At 41.5% G+C, this 20,148-nt stretch overlaps 3 protein-coding genes across 6 annotated transcripts in view; 2 read left to right on the top strand and 1 right to left on the bottom strand.

The window, feature by feature from the left end:
* The window catches only part of LOC148423829 (disco-interacting protein 2 homolog A-like), a 64,127-nt gene extending 44,970 nt beyond the window's left edge, over window positions 1-19,157 (top strand). For 2 of the 3 annotated variants that reach the window (XM_088415570.1, XM_088415572.1), the window contains 32 exons: window positions 897-1,094; window positions 1,208-1,299; window positions 1,948-2,058; window positions 2,801-2,924; window positions 3,024-3,133; window positions 3,918-4,020; window positions 4,208-4,272; window positions 4,805-4,898; window positions 5,167-5,286; window positions 5,423-5,537; window positions 6,180-6,319; window positions 6,401-6,537; window positions 6,902-6,982; window positions 7,631-7,758; window positions 8,525-8,639; window positions 8,719-8,920; window positions 9,003-9,103; window positions 9,292-9,372; window positions 9,723-9,840; window positions 9,927-10,048; window positions 10,309-10,420; window positions 10,495-10,604; window positions 10,686-10,816; window positions 11,280-11,448; window positions 11,562-11,732; window positions 12,783-12,812; window positions 14,302-14,363; window positions 14,956-15,013; window positions 15,096-15,170; window positions 15,520-15,694; window positions 15,840-15,963; window positions 16,039-19,157. In XM_088415570.1, the coding sequence (XP_088271696.1) occupies window positions 897-1,094; window positions 1,208-1,299; window positions 1,948-2,058; window positions 2,801-2,924; window positions 3,024-3,133; window positions 3,918-4,020; window positions 4,208-4,272; window positions 4,805-4,898; window positions 5,167-5,286; window positions 5,423-5,537; window positions 6,180-6,319; window positions 6,401-6,537; window positions 6,902-6,982; window positions 7,631-7,758; window positions 8,525-8,639; window positions 8,719-8,920; window positions 9,003-9,103; window positions 9,292-9,372; window positions 9,723-9,840; window positions 9,927-10,048; window positions 10,309-10,420; window positions 10,495-10,604; window positions 10,686-10,816; window positions 11,280-11,448; window positions 11,562-11,732; window positions 12,783-12,812; window positions 14,302-14,363; window positions 14,956-15,013; window positions 15,096-15,170; window positions 15,520-15,694; window positions 15,840-15,963; window positions 16,039-16,291 (3,827 nt within the window). In that variant the 3' untranslated portion in view covers window positions 16,292-19,157. The remainder of the gene's footprint in view (window positions 1-896; window positions 1,095-1,207; window positions 1,300-1,947; window positions 2,059-2,800; window positions 2,925-3,023; window positions 3,134-3,917; window positions 4,021-4,207; window positions 4,273-4,804; window positions 4,899-5,166; window positions 5,287-5,422; window positions 5,538-6,179; window positions 6,320-6,400; window positions 6,538-6,901; window positions 6,983-7,630; window positions 7,759-8,524; window positions 8,640-8,718; window positions 8,921-9,002; window positions 9,104-9,291; window positions 9,373-9,722; window positions 9,841-9,926; window positions 10,049-10,308; window positions 10,421-10,494; window positions 10,605-10,685; window positions 10,817-11,279; window positions 11,449-11,561; window positions 11,733-12,782; window positions 12,813-14,301; window positions 14,364-14,955; window positions 15,014-15,095; window positions 15,171-15,519; window positions 15,695-15,839; window positions 15,964-16,038) is intronic. The other variant, XM_088415571.1, reaches the window with a different exon arrangement.
* Window positions 18,967-20,148, top strand: part of LOC148423827 (uncharacterized) — a 23,081-nt gene continuing 21,899 nt past the window's right edge. Inside the window, exons 1-2 of one of the 2 annotated variants that reach the window (XM_088415581.1) lie at window positions 18,967-19,050; window positions 19,297-19,433. The gene's annotated coding sequence lies outside the window, so the exon portion shown is untranslated. The remainder of the gene's footprint in view (window positions 19,051-19,296; window positions 19,434-20,148) is intronic. The other variant, XM_088415582.1, reaches the window with a different exon arrangement.
* The window catches only part of sacs2 (sacsin molecular chaperone 2), a 17,503-nt gene continuing 16,819 nt past the window's right edge, over window positions 19,465-20,148 (bottom strand). Inside the window, exon 10 of the mRNA XM_088415569.1 lies at window positions 19,465-20,124. Within this exon, the coding sequence (XP_088271695.1) occupies window positions 19,876-20,124 (249 nt within the window). The 3' untranslated portion in view covers window positions 19,465-19,875. The remainder of the gene's footprint in view (window positions 20,125-20,148) is intronic.

The following is a 20,148-nucleotide window of genomic DNA, read 5'->3' as shown; positions in this document are numbered from 1 at the left end:
CTTTTGGGTGGTACTCTACCAGGCTGAATAAACACTGTGCAAATGAAAACAGGATTAGTAACACACCAGCAGGTAATTGTAAAGGGCTCCTAGCTTTTGCAGAGAGGAGCAAGCGTCTGCAGACTTTGTGGTGTGCACGAATTGGGAAGACCTTTCCTGATTGAAGCGTTATATCTGGAAAGCACAAATTAGATGGAATTCGAAAGCAGAAGTTAAGCACGCAAAAAACAAAAACCGTTGGACACAATATACGACTTTAATCCTCTACCCGTTCCTCAATCCCCACTATCTTGCCATCAAACAATTCCCCTTGTATTACTTGTGAGCCTCCCTCTGCGAGAGATGTGTAAATCAGAATTACCACTCCCTTGTTAAACACTCCAGCTGAATAGCTTCACAGGGTGATCAGTTATGCAAGAAATAAGCGTGATGAGGGCATTGCAGCACTGTATTTTCCATCCACCCATTTTCCATTTTCTTTATATTTCTGTTGCCTATCTGCAATTTGGAATGTCCACTACATCTATCACACATGTTTTTGGAACGTGAGAGGAAGCTGGAGTGCCTGAAGGGAATCCTCGCAGGCTAGGGGAGAACTTGCAAACTCCGCACAGCAAGGCCGGCGCAAGCTGGAATTGAACTCGGTATTCTGAGCTCCGAGAAAAAAAAAAATCAAGAAGTGCAGTGTTTTGCAGAATCTTTTTATAAACTTAACAGAAAATTTCAACAAAAAGTTCCCTGAAGTCAACACGGTTTTAAATTGCTCCATCAGCAGTCAGATTTTCAAACCCAAACTCCTGAAGTGTGGCGCAAACATTCTTGTGAACTGCTTTATACAACCAATGCTTGCAACAAAGATTTGCTGGTTAATGTCTCTTTTTTTTGTGTTTATTTAGTCCAGCAACCCAACCCAAACCAGCCAAAACCAGAGGGCCAACAGATGTGCCCCCTAGAAGGAGATCCTCTTGGAGTGGTCACTAACTGGCCGCCCTCACTGACAGCAGCGTTACAACGATGGGGGACCACCCAGGCCAAGAGCCCTTGCCTGACGGCGCTTGATAACGCCGGCAAACCTGTCTACACTCTCACCTATGGTAGGTCTGGGTTTAATTACTTTTTGTGCATTTGACATTGAGAGCATGAATTTGCAAGAAACCTGTGAATAAATAATTTAACCACTGTCCTGTAATATGGTGAACTATTGCAGGTAAACTATGGACCCGCAGTCAGAAACTGGCCTACACACTTCTCAACAAGTTAAGCATGAGGAATGAACCTTTGCTTATGCCTGGAGATCGGGTAAGTCTTGAGATGTATTTTGTGGCAACTATTCATCAACTACCAAAAAAAAAATGTTAAGGGACATGTGGGGAATTTACTGCCATCTAGTGGTGAAGTAAGAGAAAGCAACAGTGTTGAAACGTTGCGTTTCAGACAATACATCACAAACATACCCCTGCTTTATGTTAGTAAAGTTCATCTCCATCTGTTGCAGAAAGATGGCGATGAAACTTGTCAGCCTCCTGTAATTGGCAAACTAGAGCTATGAATATATTAAAAAATATAAATGCTGATGTGATCTTTTTTTTTTGGTATATCACTGGAATTTTAAGTGAATTTTCAAAATGAAGGTCACCACTAGGTGGCGCAAAATTCCACACACTGTCCCCTTGAATTTGCAGATGCGGCATAAACATAATCTATTTGTCTTTTCATCTATCATTTCAAATCAACAGAGAATCGTATTAGCATTTAACATAATGTTGCGGCTAAACAACCCATGCAATCTGTATAATTCACGGATCAAACCAATGAGTCAGATTCATAGCCACAGATCTAATACTTGGAAACAAACACAATGTTGCTCAACTTCTGCACTTCTCTAAATATTTATTTTGCTATTTAAAAAAAAGGAAAGAATGTAATAGTGCAGATGTTCTTCCACAGGTTGCACTTGTGTTCCCCAACAATGACCCCGTAATGTTCATGGTGGCTTTCTATGGCTGTCTGCTGGCAGAGCTTGTGCCTGTACCCATTGAAGTGCCGCTGACCAGAAAGGTAAAAGCCAAAAGCCACAAAAATGTGCTTACCGATGCCTTTTTTTCTCTTCTACATGACGTTCGAGGAGCAGTGGGGACCCCAATTTGGGGTTTAAACGGCGAAAGAGTAAAATATGTTAGTTGGGCTGGCAGTGAAAGAGTTAAGACCCTGTATTGTTGTTCATATGTTTTGCAGGTTACAAATACTGCTCTTGTTTTTCTTATTCAGTGGTCCATTCCAATATCCGTTCACATTTACTGTATTTGTTGCTAAGAACATCTTGTCTTTAGTGGCCACATGGCTGTTATTGTCGCAGCAACCTCATGTTTCGCGTTCTATTTCAAGAGCATTATTATTCATCTGGAACCTGCAAGCGCATCCATCGCAAACAAATTCACCACCATGAGTTGTATTCGCTGAATATTAATGCATGTACTTGATTGCCCTTTCTAAGCATGCTGTTTGCGGAAGCTGTTCGCTAACAAATGAGATTGGAGTCAAGTGAAGAGATTGTTATTCCAGCCCAATTATTACATCAGACGCCCACTGTTCTTGAGACTAATTTATTAACGGCCATATGTCAAATGAGGACTGTTCTCAGCATGTAGTCATGTAGAAGGAATGATGTATTAGCTTGGTTTGCACTATAAAAAGAAGTACTGAAATCAGAAAGACATTACTTAAATTACAATCCTCCTGTTACTGTAAAGTACATTTGAGTATGTGTGTCAACCTTTTTTTGGGGGGGGTGCTTCTATAGGATGCTGGAAGTCAACAAATTGGCTTCCTGCTTGGCAGCTGTGGGGTGACGTTGGCTCTCACTACTGACGCTTGTCAGAAAGGTTTACCCAAAGCACAAACTGGCGAAGTAGCCACATTTAAAGGTAAAGTGTGCTTTTTTTTTTTATTAAATTAATTTTTCTTTAAATTTGACTGTGACTGCATTTGGATTCTCAACCGATTTCACATGTCTGCTTCTTTAGGCTGGCCTCGGTTGCTGTGGTTTGTGACTGATGGAAAAAATGTTGTGAAACCTCCAAAAGACTGGCATCCTCCAATACGTGAAGCAAGCAATGACATAGCCTACATCGAAGTGAGGATTTTTTTTTTTTTTTGTGTGTTGAATTTGCAACTTGTGTTCCCATATTTCACATGTTTATTAAGACTGGAGCCATCAGATATTTTGAATAACCTACTGAAAATTCTATTCATTAATTCAGTACCAGCAGACTGTTTTCCGGTGAGATTTTAGACCATGGGTGTTCAAACTGCACCACGCGGGCCAAAAGTTTGGATACCCCTGTTTTAGACGAATATATACTCATTTTGATTTAGGAAACAAAGTAACATCAAACACACCTGAGTGATTTTTACTAAACAGCACAAGTTTGTTAAATAGTGATCAGTAGGAACGGCAATTGTGTAAATTGTGTCTTTTACGGCTATTAAAAAGCTTTTGAAAAGTAACCTGATGGCTTTCACCAGCCGAGATGGGGTTGTTGAATGTTGTTAGCCGCTAACATTGCTAGAATTGCTAGCATATAGCGCTGCTCGGCACTAACATCGAAGCCAGCGCTAATTGCTGACAACAAGCGATTAATTAGTAGCATAATTAGCAGTTGATTGTTAATGTTATTTGGCAATAGGGTGAGCCGGAGTTACGGACCGAAAAGTTGCAATGAGCAAAAATAAGATTAACCTTTAGAAAACATTTTCATTTTTGTACGTGTTAGCCAAAATAGACGTTTTCAGAAAAGTCACCTGTTGGTTGGGCCCCAGCTCCCTGAGACCTTGAACAGTTAAATGGTGTATTGAATGAATTGGATTGGATTCAATACAAATTTAATTTTTGTGTTTCTTTTTTTTTCTTGGTACAGTATAAAACCAGCAAGGAGGGAAGCACCATGGGTATCACAGTGAGCCATTCAGCCATGCTCGCTCACTGTCACGCTCTCACACAAGCCTGCGGCTACACCGAAGGTGAATAGTCGCATCACCCCATAGGTCCTTTTGGGGTTGTTGGGTCAAGCACTTATCACAGATAATGTCTTTTAACAAGTTAGAAGACAAGGCCTGTTCTCGTGCCTCCCTATCCCGTTTTTTGGCGCGTAAGAAATCTTTACATCACCTCTGCAGTTTTTATTAAAAAAGGTGTCTCTGTTGACAGCGGAGACCATAACCAACGTGCTGGACTTCAAAAGAGAAGCGGGTTTGTGGCATGGGGTTCTCACTGTGAGTGCTTTAAAACCAGCCTACTTGTGTGATAAAGAATTAACATATATTCAGTGATTCTCATCTCAATTAAAAAAAAACTATTTAAACACATTTTCAATATACCAACTCATTCACTGTCGTATTTTCACGATTTTTAAGAGTCTAGACTTTCAATCCCAGATAGTATCATCGAATTATTGTCCCTAATGTATTTAAGAATAGATTTAATACTTAAGTATCAGGAATTAAATGTCCGGACTCTTAGAAAATGTGAAAATACATCCCTGGCATTGAATGAGTTAAGTATAGAGAATACTTAATATGTTAATACATATTAAGTATATGTAGAGAATCATTGTGATCAGTGCTCACATTGAAATGCATGTTAAACAAACATTTAAAAACAAGAAAAAGTGCAAGCATAAAAATGCATACTTGTAAAATGTTTTTGAAAAATCTATGTAGTGAGAGCACTGTAGACTAAGCTTATTTACAGCGACATGATGCACGTGAAACTTGATTATTCCCTTGCCTAATCTTCTCACTGCAGAGTGTCATGAATCGGATGCATGTGATCAGCATTCCTTACTCCTTAATGAAAGTCAACCCCCTCTCGTGGATACAGAAGGTTCACGCCTACAAAGGTGAGGACCAGCCTGTGCCGGTGTGTGACTTGATTTTCTTATCATGACAACCAGATAGATCGCTTAAAATGGTGAGGGTACCAATTTTTAACGCTCATTTTCAAATTTTGAAATGGTTGTCTGTGAATAGTAGAATCCGCAATGTGCTGTACAAAATTTGAAGCAGCTGTAAAAGTACATGATGCTGATTAAAACGCCTCACCGTATGTCAGCTACGATTAATTATTTTTTGAGACGTGTCCAACGTGATTGCGTGTCGTCTGCCCAGCGCGGGTGGCCGTGGTGAAGTCGAGGGACATGCACTGGTCTCTGTTGGCTCAAAGGGACCAACGAGACATCAGCTTGAGCTCTCTCCGGATGTTGATTGTGGCCGATGGAGCCAACCCATGTGAGTCCGGGAGCAAAAAACTAAACCGCGCACAAGATCGCACTCATTTGTCATCATGCTGATACTGTACATGCCAAATCAATTAATTTGTGTGTCCCTCTACTTGGTATCTGTTTCAAATGATGCCGTGCTGCAGGGTCCATATCTTCCTGCGACGCCTTTCTCAACGTGTTCCAGGCACGTGGGCTGCGACCTGAGGTGATCTGTCCATGTGCCAGCTCTTCAGAAGCCATGACTGTCGCCATCCGCAGGTGAGATGATGTAACCGCAGCACTTCTTTATTAAACACTTCAAGACACATCCTTAATTCAGTATACTGTACATGTATGTTATATATTTCAATACATTTTAATAAGCTAGAACACATTGTTATACATACACACATTTTCTAGAGCCGCTTATCCTCACAAGGGTCGCAGGCTTGCTGGTGCCTATCCCAGCTGACTTTAGGCAGTAGACGGGGGACACCCTGAACTGGCTGCCAGCCAATCGTAGGGCACACAGAGACAAACAACCATTAACGCACCCAATCACACCTAAGGACAATTTAGTATGTCCAATACAGGTGCCATGCATGTTTTCGGAGTGCCGGAGTGCCCGGAGAGAACCCATGTGGGCGGGGCCTGGTGGATTTGAACTCCGGTCCCTGAACCGTGAGACGGATGTGCTAATCTCTATTAGGCCTAGAAATCTAGTAAACAAAAAGAAACAGAAGAAAATGCTATTAATATATTGATTTTGAGTTTGAACTGCTATTTAACTCACCACCACAATGCAGCCTCTGCAGTATATAACAAAAATAGATTTTATGTTATATTTTTGTTGGTGCAGCTATTGGAACACATAATTGGCACTGATTCTTTGGTAACTGAGAGTATATAACTGTCATATAGACCTCCAGAGATGAGTGTCCCTTCACCGGGAAAGGCCGTGCTGTCTATGGGCGGGCTAAGCCACAGCGTGATCCGCGTGGACACTGAAGAGAAACTCTCGGTCCTCACCGTACAGGACGTGGGACAGGTCATGCCTGGAGGTGCCGTTACACAGTTGCTTTTTACACCATCTATGTGTGCATGCAAAATGTCTTAACTTTTGATTTAATGGCATTTCACAGCTTTGGTATGTGTGGTGCGAGCTGAGGGGACACCGTACCTCTGTCAGACGGACGAGGTGGGCGAAATCTGCGTGAGTTCAAAGTGCACAGGTGCGGCTTATTACGGCCTCCAGGGAATGACCAAGAACATATTTGAGGTTAGTGTTTCTAAGTATTCCCGCAAAATGCATTCTCATGAAATACTTTTATGAGTTTCTCTCAAAACAGAACTAAATAGCAGTGCATTTCATTGATAGAAGTCGCAAACTACTCATTGTGTCAGCTTTAGCCCTATAAACATTTTTTTTTAATATAGCGGGAGTCAACTGTATGCCACTACGCATATGCTCATACATTATCTTCAGTGAGAATCTACAATGTAAATAGTCATGAAAATAAAAAAATAAGGTGTGTCAAAGCATTTGTACTGGATGTATATTTGATTAAAACTGTGTATTATCCATGCAAGATTTTGTGATTAGACCTGCAAGTCTCACTGCTCATCGTCTCCTTTTGTCGCAGACCACACCAGTCACGTCGACTGGACATCCAGTTAGTGACCGAACCTTCACCAGGACTTCTCTGCTGGGTTTTGTGGGACCAGTAAGTTAACCCTTTTATCAAATTAATCCAAAGCTTTTAAACCTTCGTTTTCTTCCTCAAAGCTTTTGTAAACGTATGCTATGTTTTGATCTCAATTCAACTAAAGCCACAATTGCATTGTAAATATACTATGGCTTTTCTGTAATATCGGTTCTCTAATAATTGTGTTTGACACTCAAATTTCTTTGATCGTATTAATGAAGTCTTACATTCTGAAAGCATCTTTAATGGCTGCGCTGACCTAAATAACACCTCAAATTGAGGTGGGCAGCACTGACAGCATACTCATCACTTGGTTGTGCCGCTGAAAATTGGAGTTGGAATATGCAAATAGCTCAGGAGAACGAATGAGCCATTTAGCTTTTTCTGAATCAGTGAAGCCAGAAATCGGAATTTGTACAGCTCCCTGACATCTGGCGCATTGATTTGGGGCCAGGCCTCTGTGTGTCTCAGATGTACGTGTAATATGACAGCCTAAAGTCTAAAATAGTTGCGGTCATGAGTTTACACACTAATCATATGCATTCTAGATCTTTTGGTATTTTTTTCATGTTTCTGTCTATGCAACCATGAGGCAATTATCGACAGTGAGAGCAACTCCAAGACTGCAATTTGTTTCCAAACGTGTGCTTTGTGTTGTGGCACCAGGACAGCCTGGTGTTCGTCGTAGGGAAGATGGATGGATTGATGGTGGTCAGTGGGCGAAGGCACAATGCCGACGACGTGGTCGCCACAGCCCTCGCGGTGGAGCCGATGAAGTTTGTTTACAGGGGGAGGTAAGAATGTACTACACAACCTCACTCGGTCCCACAAAATTCACCGAATTGTATCAGTGGTTTAATTGCATTTGCAATGGTGAAACGGTGTTTGAAATATTTTCAAGTACTTTTGCTTAAGTCATTTTTAAGCAAATGATTTTGCATTTACTCAAGTAATATTTGACTAAGCTACATTTACTTGTATTGGAGTAATATTTCACAAGGAGTAACTGTACTTTTATGTAAGTAATGATATAGCTCTTCCCGCCTTGGGCAATGAATCTCCAGATTATTTTTTTTTTATATCAAAAGCAATTCATCCATTCATTTTCTTTAGCCTCTTATCCTCACTAGGGTCACAATAGCTTGAGGCAGCAAGGCTTATCCCAACCGTCTTCGGTCAGTCGGCGGGGGACACCGCTGGCCAATCGCAGGGCACACAGAGACAAACAATAAGCTATTCATTTCAATTTATTAGATATCGCCAAGTAAAATAAAAATGTTGTACTGTGTCAATATGGTTGGGATGTTTTTAAAAGGTGTGTTTTAACAATTGAGTATAGGTAGACCTTTATACAGTACATATTTTAACTGACATGAAACCCCAGTCTGTACATTTTCTCAGGAATACTTCCTTCCACTTATGGAGCAGAATAAGACAAAATATTGAATGACTTTATCCGAGGAGATTTTATTAGATTTTGCAGGCATTATTACAGTTTCATATTAGTTTTAAAATCTCAAGAGTGTTTTTATGGGGTTTGTTTTGCATGGCGCATTGCAGGATAGCCGTTTTTTCTGTGTCGGTGCTGCACGATGAGAGGATTGTCGTGGTGGCCGAGCAGAGACCGGATGCCTCTGAGGATGACAGCTTTCAGTGGATGAGCCGCGTCCTTCAGGTGCTGACTCATCTCCTTTTCCATTTTTGACACAACATAGCGCAGGTTTGCAAAAACAGCTCTCCTGTTTTTCTACCAGGCCATTGACAGCATCCACCAAGTGGGTGTGTACTGCTTGGCTCTGGTGCCTGCCAACACGCTTCCCAAGGCTCCCCTCGGTGGCATCCACATATCAGAAACAAAACAGCGCTTCCTGGAAGGTGCCTTGCATCCCTGCAATGTCCTCATGTGCCCTCACACCTGCGTCACCAACCTACCCAAACCGAGGCAAAAGCAGCCAGGTATGGCTCCGTGGAGGAAGTTACTTTGTCTTATTTCCTCCATTTTAACCAAGTGATGGATGTGTGTGTGTGTGCTGTACAGAAGTTGGCCCTGCTTCTATGATAGTAGGCAACCTGGTGGCAGGCAAGAGGATAGCGCAGGCCTGTGGGAGAGATGTGACCCAGTTGGAGGACAATGAGCAGGTACCCATGAGGGGGAGAAAAAAATATAGAGTGAATCTATATCATCTCCTCCGTAAAATAACTGTGGCAAAATATAATTCAATATTTATAAGTAGCATAAAAGGGCATAAAAAAATCTTCTTGTACCCCATTCATTATCTTTCATGGTAATCGTTTCTATTTGTGTCTGTGGTTTTTGGCACTGTTAGTTTCTCTACATTCAAGATGTGCTACAGTGGAGAGCGCAGGCCACTCCAGACCATCAGCTCTTCCTTGTTCTCAACGCCAAGGTAACTCAGAACATCCACCTATTATCTCTGCTCTGAACTGAAAAGTACATGTTATTATTGATTAAATTACGCATTTTAAATTCAGAGTGTAGGCATTGCACTCGCGCTGTATGTCTTGTATGACTACTGTATACCCTGTTTGGTCAACTTTGCCTTTAAATGTTCAGAGGCTTTACTTATTTAATTTAATTACTCATACCAATTACTACACACAATCACTACAATTACTCCAGATTGACAATCATTGGACTTGTGATCTGAGATGCACTGGACTTGTCAACCGAGTTGTCAATTACTTACGAGGAATAAGTATGTATGAAAGCGCTAACTTTTGCCACGTGATTTCTTAGGGCGCAGTGGCAAGTTCGGCATCCTGTCTCCAGCTCCACAAGCGAGCCGAACGCGTCGCTGCAGCTCTGATGGGACGCCTCAATACTGGGGATCACGTCGCGCTTGTCTACATGCCAGGTACCCACAACAGAGCCCCGTGCAATTAGTTGTTCCAACAGCCCGCAAGTGAAAAAAGAGCACTAAGTGTTTTTGTTTACGTGTAGGAATCGATCTGATCGCCACATTCTATGGCTGCTTGTATGCTGGTTGTGTCCCGGTGACAGTCCGGCCTCCGCACCCACAGAACCTAGCCACCACCCTTCCCACCGTCAAGATGATTGTTGAGGTAACAAGCTGCTGCTGATATTTCTCATTTGTAAGCGTTAACACATACTGTAACTGTATGTATTTTCCGCACTATAAGGCACACCTAAAAGCCTTCAGGTTTCTATTCTGTGCGCCTTATAATACAGTGCGTCTTGTATATGAAAAATCTTTTTAAATAGGTCATTCATTGTGGGTGCACCTCGTAATTGGGTGTGCCTTGTATAGCGGAAAATACGGTACATGGAGTTGTGCAGTCGGTGCATTATCTTTGTGTTACAGGTCAGTAAGTCAGTTTGCATCCTGACCACTCAAGCAATAATGAAGCTGCTGAAATCCAAGGAGGCCGCCGCTGCAGTGGATATCAAGAGCTGGCCGATGGTACTGGACACAGGTGAGCTCAGATTTACGCCGACATCTTCACCGTACGTTCTGATCCTGAAGATTTTGTCAAATTTGGCGATTCAGATGACCTCCCCAGGAAGAAAAGCCCTCAGATATACAAGCCTCCAACCCCGGAGATGTTAGCCTACCTTGACTTTAGCGTTTCCACCACGGGCATCCTAGCGGGAGTCAAGGTGTGTAGCCTAGATTGTAAGGGGTTGTTTGCTTTTGACAAATTGTCTTTGAAATTTCCTGTGTCGTTTGGTCTGTCATAGATGTCCCACGCGGCCACCGGTGCTTTGTGCCGCTCCATCAAGCTGCAGTGTGAACTCTACCCTTCTCGCCAGATAGCCATCTGTCTTGACCCGTACTGTGGTCTGGGCTTCGCTCTCTGGTGCCTGTGCAGGTGAGCCATTGAGCTACAACATACTGTATCACCATACTGTAAGACTAATGCTTACCTAATATAAGCCAATTGAGCACTTTAGTGATAATTGTGACCATTGAATGGCAGTGTTTCCACAGTTATAGCACGACTATTATCTACATACAATTCAAAGTAAGGAATACCACCTATATTTACATAGACATAGCACACAATAATCTGTTGGCCTGGAAAGGTGAGTGAAAATGCAAAAAATACTGCTCCTCTAGAGATTTCTTTTATGCACTGAAAGAGTTAAAAAAAAAAAGATTGCGTAGATTATATCATTACAAACTTTTACAAGGCGTTCTAAGCATATTTTAACACAAACAATTGCTGGATGAGTCTTCGGTGACCCATTCTTGATGAATGACTTTTTTTCATCCCAAAAAAAGTGTCTTTTTACTTACCTTGTCTTTAATGATTGTGTATGTGTTTGTTGTAGTGTGTATTCTGGCCACCAGTCTATTCTGGTTCCGCCTCTGGAGCTGGAAAGCAACGTGTCTGTTTGGCTGGCCGCCGTCAGCCAGTACAAAGTGCGCGTCACCTTCTGCTCCTACTCAGTCATGGAAATGTGCACCAAAGGTCTGGGCTCGCAGACGGAAGCGCTGCGGGTGAGTAGGACTCTGAAAGGTTCCTTTAGGAAAATAAAGAAAAACCTAAAATTGAGTATGAAAAAAATGTCAAAGAGAATGTAGATAAATGGCTGGCGCTCTCCTGTGTACAGCTTCGGAACGTCAACCTGTCGTGCGTGCGCACGTGCATGGTGGTAGCGGAGGAGAGGCCTCGCATAGCGCTCGCGCAGTCCTTCTCCAAGATCTTCAAGGACCTGGGCCTTTCAGCGCGTGCCGTCAGCACCACTTTCGGCTGCAGGGTCAACGTGGCCATCTGTTTGCAGGTTAGCCTCCATCAAGCAGGACGCGGGGTGCATGGGGGAGACAGAAAATAAGCTGTCTTCTCCACAGCCTACTCGTTTTAAAGGATGCACTCACCTTGACAATAGGTACACTTGGCTGAAAAGATCAGTATGATGATGATGATGCTCATCTTTGCTTTAGGATTAAAGTACATGAGATTTTTTTTTCTTAACCTCTATTAACCTAACTGGTCTAAACACGGCATTCTGATTATTCTTGTGTTGAAATTTTACTACTGACTGGCAGCTGAAAATAACAATGACCAATCACAGCTCAGCTTGCAAATGTCACATGGCTGAACTCAGAAAATAGGTGAGCCAACTGTGATGTCATTTTCAATCGCCAGCAAGTGGCAAAATGGCTCTTCCCTGAGATGTGTGGAATTTGCTGCTTAAATTATATTCCGTACAGTCAATATTGTTAAGACTAGTGGGGGCGCATAGAATACATATCAAATTTGGGGTTAAAATATAAAAAATAAACACACTGACTTGTTTATTACTAGGCTACTATGCTATGTTGTTTCTAATCGTTTATTTTTGAAGGATGCTTTTGCATTTACTTTTTGAAAATGTGTCTGGGAATTTACACTGTATTGACTTTAATTTCCCCCAATTGTGTTTTATGAAAAAAAATACTGGTTTCCAATTTTTTTCCCCCTCAAAAAAATTGATCGTTCACTTAGTAATTAATCATCACGTATAGGTAAATAAGTAGAAAAAAAAGTCCCAAATAATTAAAACAAGGGAGAAAATCTCATTGTCATTTCAACAAAATAAAATTTTAAAAAAAGAAAAAAAAATACAAGAAAAGGAGAAGCCATCTGAAGAAATTCCTTAGGTGTACCTAATGTTGTGGCTGTCTTCCTTGTGCCAGTGTTTAAATTTTTGGTGTAGTGTTTTTATTTTGAGCTTTTCCTCTCAGAATGCTTTGTTTGTTTGAGTTTGAGGTGTGTGCATGTGTAGTGTTAGAGTGCGCCCACGTGTATTCATAAACACATAAAAATGTCTTTTATTTATGTGTCCCGTCAGCCCAACAGGTTAGGCAAACTGGTGGAGCAGGTAACTGTCAGACAAGAGTGGTTGCTTGCTCTTTTGGGGGAGCTGTGGCTGTTTTTTTCCATGTGTGTGTGTTTGTTTCTGCCTTCATGGTTTTTGTTTATCGTGACGCAAATTCCGCTCCATCTTGCCATAAAGCTGGACTGCTATTTGGGTGCCTCTCGGATTGCCTTCATGCCGCCTGCGCTGCTTGAAATTAGAATGCCATGCACCTTTCTTTTGGAAAGTGTGTGGCGATCACAAGCATACACTCAGGCTAATTTAGTAGTTCTTTTTTAGAGAAAATATACCAAGAAGATACTGTTCTAAAAAGTTAAATACAACTGATGCAGTGATTCTTTCACATACCACTAGAGGGAGTATGTGTATCATTAGTCATATGAGATGCACCTGTAGTTACTTATTTTCTTAAAACCATAATTTTAAATTCTAAATTTTACCCACTAAGAAATTCTTCATTAGCACATTGCACACAGCTTGTTTGTCCAATATCACAATCTAATTGTTTGACATAATATTATCTTTAGGTAGGTTATGCCATGCGGAATGAATGCTCAGCTTTGTGCTAAGCGCTCCTTGTGTATGCGTGCGTTGGCTCTTAGCCTGCAGGTGGCCGTCACTCACACTCCAAGCGAGCTAGCGCTTTGCATTAATTCTTGGCAGAAGCGTGAGAATGATGACATATCCAAAGCAAACACAATTCAATATCACGATAATTGAATTTGGGTGTGAGTGGAGGACTCCCATTTCTGCAATTACTTTAAGCAATTGTTCAACATGAAATGTCTTGGATATTGTTCTTCTTGGTTGTTAATGTTTGTTTTATGGAGCTCCTATGTAGCCCTTGATCAGGCCAAAGAACTATATTCCCTGGAAGCAGCATATATCATACGTATACCTTAATGCAGTGGAATCAAATTCTTCCAGCCAATATTTGGGGAATTATGATAATTTTAGGACCTAAATTTGGAAACAGTTAGTGTAAACAGCAGGTAGGTGCCGTGGGGTCTAAAAACAGTGCGTGGACGTAAAAATGGCAGAAATCTTTAAATTATTCGTCGCATTATTAAATAAAAAATTACGCTTCAGAATTTTCTCTCTCAATAAAACATTGCATTTTCATCAGGATTTAAAAAAAGGGTTGTTGCTTATAAATGTCTACAAATAAAAGCATACTTTAAATTTTATTTGGTGCAATTTTATAACTTTTGCTCTTAAAGGGTTAATAATTAATAAATGTGTACTATACTTGCATTCCAAGGCCTTTTTGTGTTTGTTAATGATAATAATAGCTCACATTTTAGAGCAACATATCTCCAGAAACTTCATTTTGAGTCTCACGAATAAGTGTTTGAGTCTAGTCTTTTCTGGGGTTAAATGTTCCTGTATAACAATTTCAATGCATCTACTTTAAAGTGTTAATCGCAAACAAGTAAAATGTGTCCTCGTCAACTTGAATGTAGCTTATTTGTGCATCTTTACTTTTTCTCAGGGCACAGCTGGACCGGACCCCACAACGGTTTACGTGGACATGAGGGCTCTGCGACATGACAGGTAAGATGGCGTTGGAGAGTCACGGCCAGTAAGGCTCGTCTAAATGCCATCATAATCACTGACTATAAATTTGTAGATATGTATTTCCAACAGTCTACGCTCTTCATTTCAAAGCGTTTCACTTAGCTTAATTTTCCTCGGACCTCAGCATCAAGAGTGTTGGCCCATGTCACTCTAAAATATTATTAATAGGACTGTTTATTTAAACGATCAGATATGAAATTCACCTCATTTTTTGTGGTTGATTGGCGGGTCAGAGTAAGCCAAGTTCGACTTGTAAAATATGTATGGAATGATCCACACCAGTTGTAAATAGGGGTATGTGAAGGTACTTTAGGGGTTGTTTGAGATTTTAGTAAGGTTTCTCCAGGTACGAGAACATTTAATGCTCTTCAATGACGGGAACAACGTAGTTTTCAAATTAAGAGTGAATTAATTGGAACTTGAAGCAACTTACTTGTAAATTGTGTGCGCGTTGTCATATGTGACCCAAACTTAGTTCCAAAGTTTAATAAATCAGACACAGGTGTGCTATTACAAATGTGTCACGCAAATGCCGATGTGTCATTTCTGTTTTGTTTTTTAATTTCAGGGTTCGTCTGGTTGAAAGAGGGTCCCCGCACAGTTTGCCCCTGATGGAGTCCGGCAAGGTATAGCTCACCCCAAAAAACAAAAAGCTAAACCCATAACTTAAAACAAAAAAAAAACCTCGTCATCCTGCTGTGATTGCAGATTCTTCCTGGGGTCAAGGTGATTATTGCCAACACGGAGACGAAAGGGCCCTTGGGAGATTCTCATCTCGGAGAGGTGAGCTACAACCTCACCATGGCGGGGCACACACATACCCCATGTTAAAACTGTAAAACCCTTACAAGAAACGAATTATTTTTTCTGATGTAGCGTCCTCAATCAAACCAAATGACTGTTGTAATACCAAAAACGACCTGTGAGTGGCAGCATGGTGCAAGGCATCTAGACTGAAGTACAAGTTGTAGAATAGAGTCGTACCCAAACAAGAAAAAGAAAAAGCTATCTAAGTGAACTGTTATCGTTTGTTGTGATTACTTTGAACTAGATTAGGGTTAAGGTTAGGCAATCATTTCAATTAGTGGCTGTGAAATAGTGCTATACAAACGTGTGTGTGTGTGTGTGTTAGATCTGGGTGAGCAGTCCTCACAACGCAACGGGCTACTATACCGTCTACGGCGAGGAAGCGTTGCACGCAGACCACTTCAGTACGAAGCTCAGCTTCGGGGACACGCACACCGTGTGGGCCAGGACGGGTTACCTGGGCTTCCTGCGGCGCACCGAACTGACTGATGCCAGCGGAGGTGAGAATCAGCGCCCCGCCCAATATCTTTGCTGCCCCAACCTGTGCTATTCCCAACCACTGTGCACTTGGAATTTATACAGTATCATTTACCGCGATTGGTTAGGAAATTGATATATTGGTGTATGTGCCTGCACATGTCTTAGAGCGCCATGACGCCCTCTACGTGGTGGGTTCTGTGGACGAGACCCTCGAACTGAGGGGGATGAGGTACCACCCGATTGACATTGAAACTTCCGTCATCCGCTCCCATAAGAGCATAGCTGAGTGGTGAGTGATTCAATCTGTGTGTGTGCGATATGAACACAGTATAGTTTTGTCTCACCCATTTGTTATTTTGTGAAGCGCCGTGTTCACTTGGACCAACCTGCTCGTGGTGGTGGTGGAGCTGGAGGGTTCGGAGCAAGAGGCCCTGGACCTGGTGGCCCTGGTCACCAACGTGGTGCTGGAGGAGCATTACCTCATCGTGGGCGTGGTGGTGGTGGTGGACCCCAGCGTCATCCCCATCAACTCCAGAGGCGAGAAGCAACGCATGCACCTGCGGGACGGCTTCCTGGCCGACCAACTGGACCCCATATACGTGGCGTACAACATGTGAGGGCCGAGCCCTGGGACGTCCCGCTGATTTTTCCCCATTCGGAGTGTTTTTGTCTCCCGTGGACCGGGAGTGTAGCTCTGCCGTTCGCGACAGGTGACGAGATGATGCGGCAAATGGAAGGGGGCCATTTGTAGCTCTATCCATCATGTTCAATGGATAGTAAAAGTCTACACACCTCTGTTATGTGCCAGGTTTCAGTTTGGGGGGGTATTTTCGCCGACTGTTGGTGTTTCCAGAAATTGCTGTAGCTCATTCAATGTTGCTTTCGGCCTCTTTTCATCAGTTTGGAAGGGATGTGCTAGTGCCACTGTAGTTCTACGTTTTCTAGGGCATACTATATTTAATGCCTTGGAAATGTTTTTGTAGCTTTTTCCCCACAAATATTTTTTTGCGATTAGACCCGGCTGATGCTAAGGAAGCAGTAAGATGTGTCAAGAAAAGCCTACTTGAACAGATGAGCTCTTTAAAACTTGAGTTGTACAAGTTATGTCACATTTGCAGTATGTTGATAAGATTATTGTATTATACAAAAAAAAAACCTGGCATTTGAACATTGGTATGTCGACTTTATAGCCACCGTAGGTTCTATTAGCATTGTTTAAAAGTATGGAAGGGCATTAGACTTCCCATGACTTTTTTTTTTTTTTTTTTAGCTGCAAGGTGAAGAGTTGTGCCATTGTGGAGGTCTGTGCCCTTTTTTTCAGTGCACTCCATATTTGCCTGTCTCACTTCAGGACAAACCCATTTTGAGGAATCTACTCATGGATTGTTCTGGCCATCCATCCAGATGTTCTGCTTCCACTCAAATCTTGTGATAAACTTTTGTATGTAAACTCAATGCAATATGACTCATGTAAAGTAAGTGGCTTTGGAATGACGCGGTGTCCAGATGGCGAGGACCATGCCTTAAGCGTTTTTGTTGTTCTATCCCAGCTTTTCTCAAATTTGATTAGGTCCTCTTCGGCAGCTGTCGTTTTGAGAGGGAGTATTGGGGGTCTTCGCTTTTCGTCACAAAGTCTGAGGCTGTGCTGAGATCACCTGTGAGGATGTGCCATTGTAAATATTGAGCATGTGCAACAGTCGCCGTTCTGTGAGGCAGATGTGCTAATGAATGGAAAACGCTAAGAGGTAACTGCGCGGACCTCCCATGTGGCTCCAAACGTCTTATGTTGGGATAGTCGCAAATTGAGGACCCCCTGAAAATTACTTTTTTTTATCCTCGGTCAGCCATTACAAACAGCACACAAAAAGTGCTTTTGGGTAAAATTTCAGGATGAACCCAAAATGCCCTTTATGACCTTAGATTCATTTGGGTTGACCTATAATCTTTACAATGCACATATTTTGTACACAACTTGTATGTCTTTCCGTGACCTTTCCGCTCTTTCTGCTGCAACCGGCTGACGAACGCTCCATTCGTGATGTCAAAATTGGGGCCCGACCCATTTGTCGGAAGGCCAGGTATAGCCCTTCAAACATCGACCAAACATTAATTATTTGAACCTCATGCCTTTTTGTGTTTTAACCTTTTACACCAGTAGTATACAAGTAAAATTGACGCCGTTATGTTTCACTATTACAATGTTTTATTTTTTTTCTTAACCCTGGACAGCAGACACAACCCAAAAATCCAGACATTAAATCTCAGATATTTATGTATTTTTCAAAATTGTTTATTTGGCTAAGAGAGTAAATCAAATTGGCTTACTCTAAATGTAAATAAGTATCATACTTATAGTCCCTAAAAGTACAAAAGTGACTACTACTGCGACTGTTACTTTAGTACTTTTTGTGCTTAAAGTAATTGACATTAATACCTAATTACCTTTAATTTGTGAAATACTTAATTTTTCCTTGATTGACCAAACATTTTTGACACTTCTTTATCCACCTACCTGAGATTGAAATGAAAAAGAGTGACAAATATTAATGTGCTAATTTATAACTTCATTAATGGTGCCATGCAATGCATTCTGTGAATGAAAAAGGATTTTTTTTTTTTAACAATGTATTTTTACTCTTTACCTATTCATGGAGAATGAGTACAACCAGGCCAGCCCGTGAAAGTGAAAATCTGCAAATAATTGGCTCGAGAGGAAATATGCGTTTTTGTTTTTTTACAATTGTTAAAAACAATCGTCTAATTATTCAGTATATTTTTATGCCAAAAATCTGCATCGGCCTAGAAAAAAATGCATTTTCAGTCGGGGCGAAATGTGAACCGAAAGATACAATTTCAATACTAATTCTCATTGAACCGGATAATGTATTGATCCATTCACGGCTAACAAGCTTGTATTTTTTTTTTTGTGCAAAATTTTACATCATGGACACGAAAGCATCAAATTTCAGCTGTAAAGATAATAGCGCTTTTTGGGTTCTTCCTGAATGTTTTTTTTTTTTTTCCCACGTGTGTGTCACTGCGCAAAAGGCAGTGGATGCACAATGTCGACAGTTTCCAGCGCCTTGGTCGGTGATGGAGACATTGCATGTGCATCCCCCATCACTTTTACTTTGTTTGCCTCAGAAAACGGGCCTGGAGCATGCTGCAAGTACGTACCAATGTTTGATGTGAACGACTAATCGACGCGGGGAGACGTAACACAGACTGAAGGAATCTGCTAAATATGTGAAAATTGTCCCTCGCAACGAGGAAACGTATCTTTTTTTTTTTTCTTTTTTTTATGGGACAAGTGACTTGGAAGCAAACAAAATCAAAATAGCAGAGGACGGACCGATCTGCTCAGGAGACTGCCCAGGTATCACACGTGTTGTATACTGTGGAAATACATTTTGTTCAATATACGGTAAGGTGTCATTATTTTCATAACACACTTTCTTAATGAATAAAAAAAATTTAACTTAAGATTGTTGTGGTCAGGACACCTTTTTTTTTAAATTAAAAATTGTCAAGCGAGCACCCGTGAAGATACAATTTTGAATCGTGAAGGCAGTATTGCGAATGAGCTGTTTTGAGATTTGACCATTTTGTCTCTTTTGTCCAGGCAGCACAAAAAGTGCTCCACTGAAAGGGTTAATAAAAGTGGAGGGAATTATGAAGAAGTCCAATTATCAGAACAGCTGATGTGCTGGAAACCATTTTCAAAAGTGGAGTGTGGATTTTTATCGTGATCTTGATAACGTACGTACAAAGACTCAGTCAGACTCCAGAACACATTCACAGGTTTTCCATTTATTAGAGTAGTGAATAACTACACAAATTACAAGCAAGAAAAGTGTAAGTTGAAGATGTGCCAAAGCGTTAAGAAAAACATAGCTGTCTTATTCCAAAGAAATGTAAAGTCAACTGGGTTGACATGAGTAAATAGGATTGGTCCACTAAAAAGTGCAAGCAAACGTTGTGCAGTATTGCGTCCGTTTTTTGACAAATTGTTCCACGTGCTACTTGCCATAAATTAGCCAAAGGATGCGCACTCGTGGTAGTGGTCATGTTGAACTTTGACCTTTTGTCACCATCTGGATGACTCCCTAGTGTCTTCTTTCAAATTTTTCGATCACAGGATTGGACAAAATACTGCAGGAGGGTTAAAGGTGTACACTATGTGTATGTTGCTTATAGAGCTTTAACTCACATATGTTTCTACACTCTCTAGAATCTCAGTCGCTGTGTTCAATGCCGCGCTCACATCGGCCATACTGAAACATTCGTTTGGGATAAGGGGGAAAGGATGGAAGTTTGGGTATTGTGTCTTTTTAGCATTCACGCCCAAGCCTTGCAGCTGTGCCACGCTCCAAGCAAGGTCTCCAAGCAAGGAGTCGTAGCGTGAGACCTTTTCGACCATGGCTGAGATTGTGCCGCCGGGACATCGGCCGTTTCTTCTGTACTCGACGGCGAC

This window comes from Hippichthys cyanospilos, chromosome 5, assembly GCF_059441005.1.
Source record: "Hippichthys cyanospilos isolate Australia breed blue-spotted pipefish chromosome 5, RoL_Hcya_1.0, whole genome shotgun sequence".
Lineage (NCBI taxonomy): Eukaryota > Metazoa > Chordata > Actinopteri > Syngnathiformes > Syngnathidae > Hippichthys > Hippichthys cyanospilos.
Note: the sequence above shows the minus strand (reverse complement) of the source record. Positions and strands in the feature narration are given on the sequence as shown.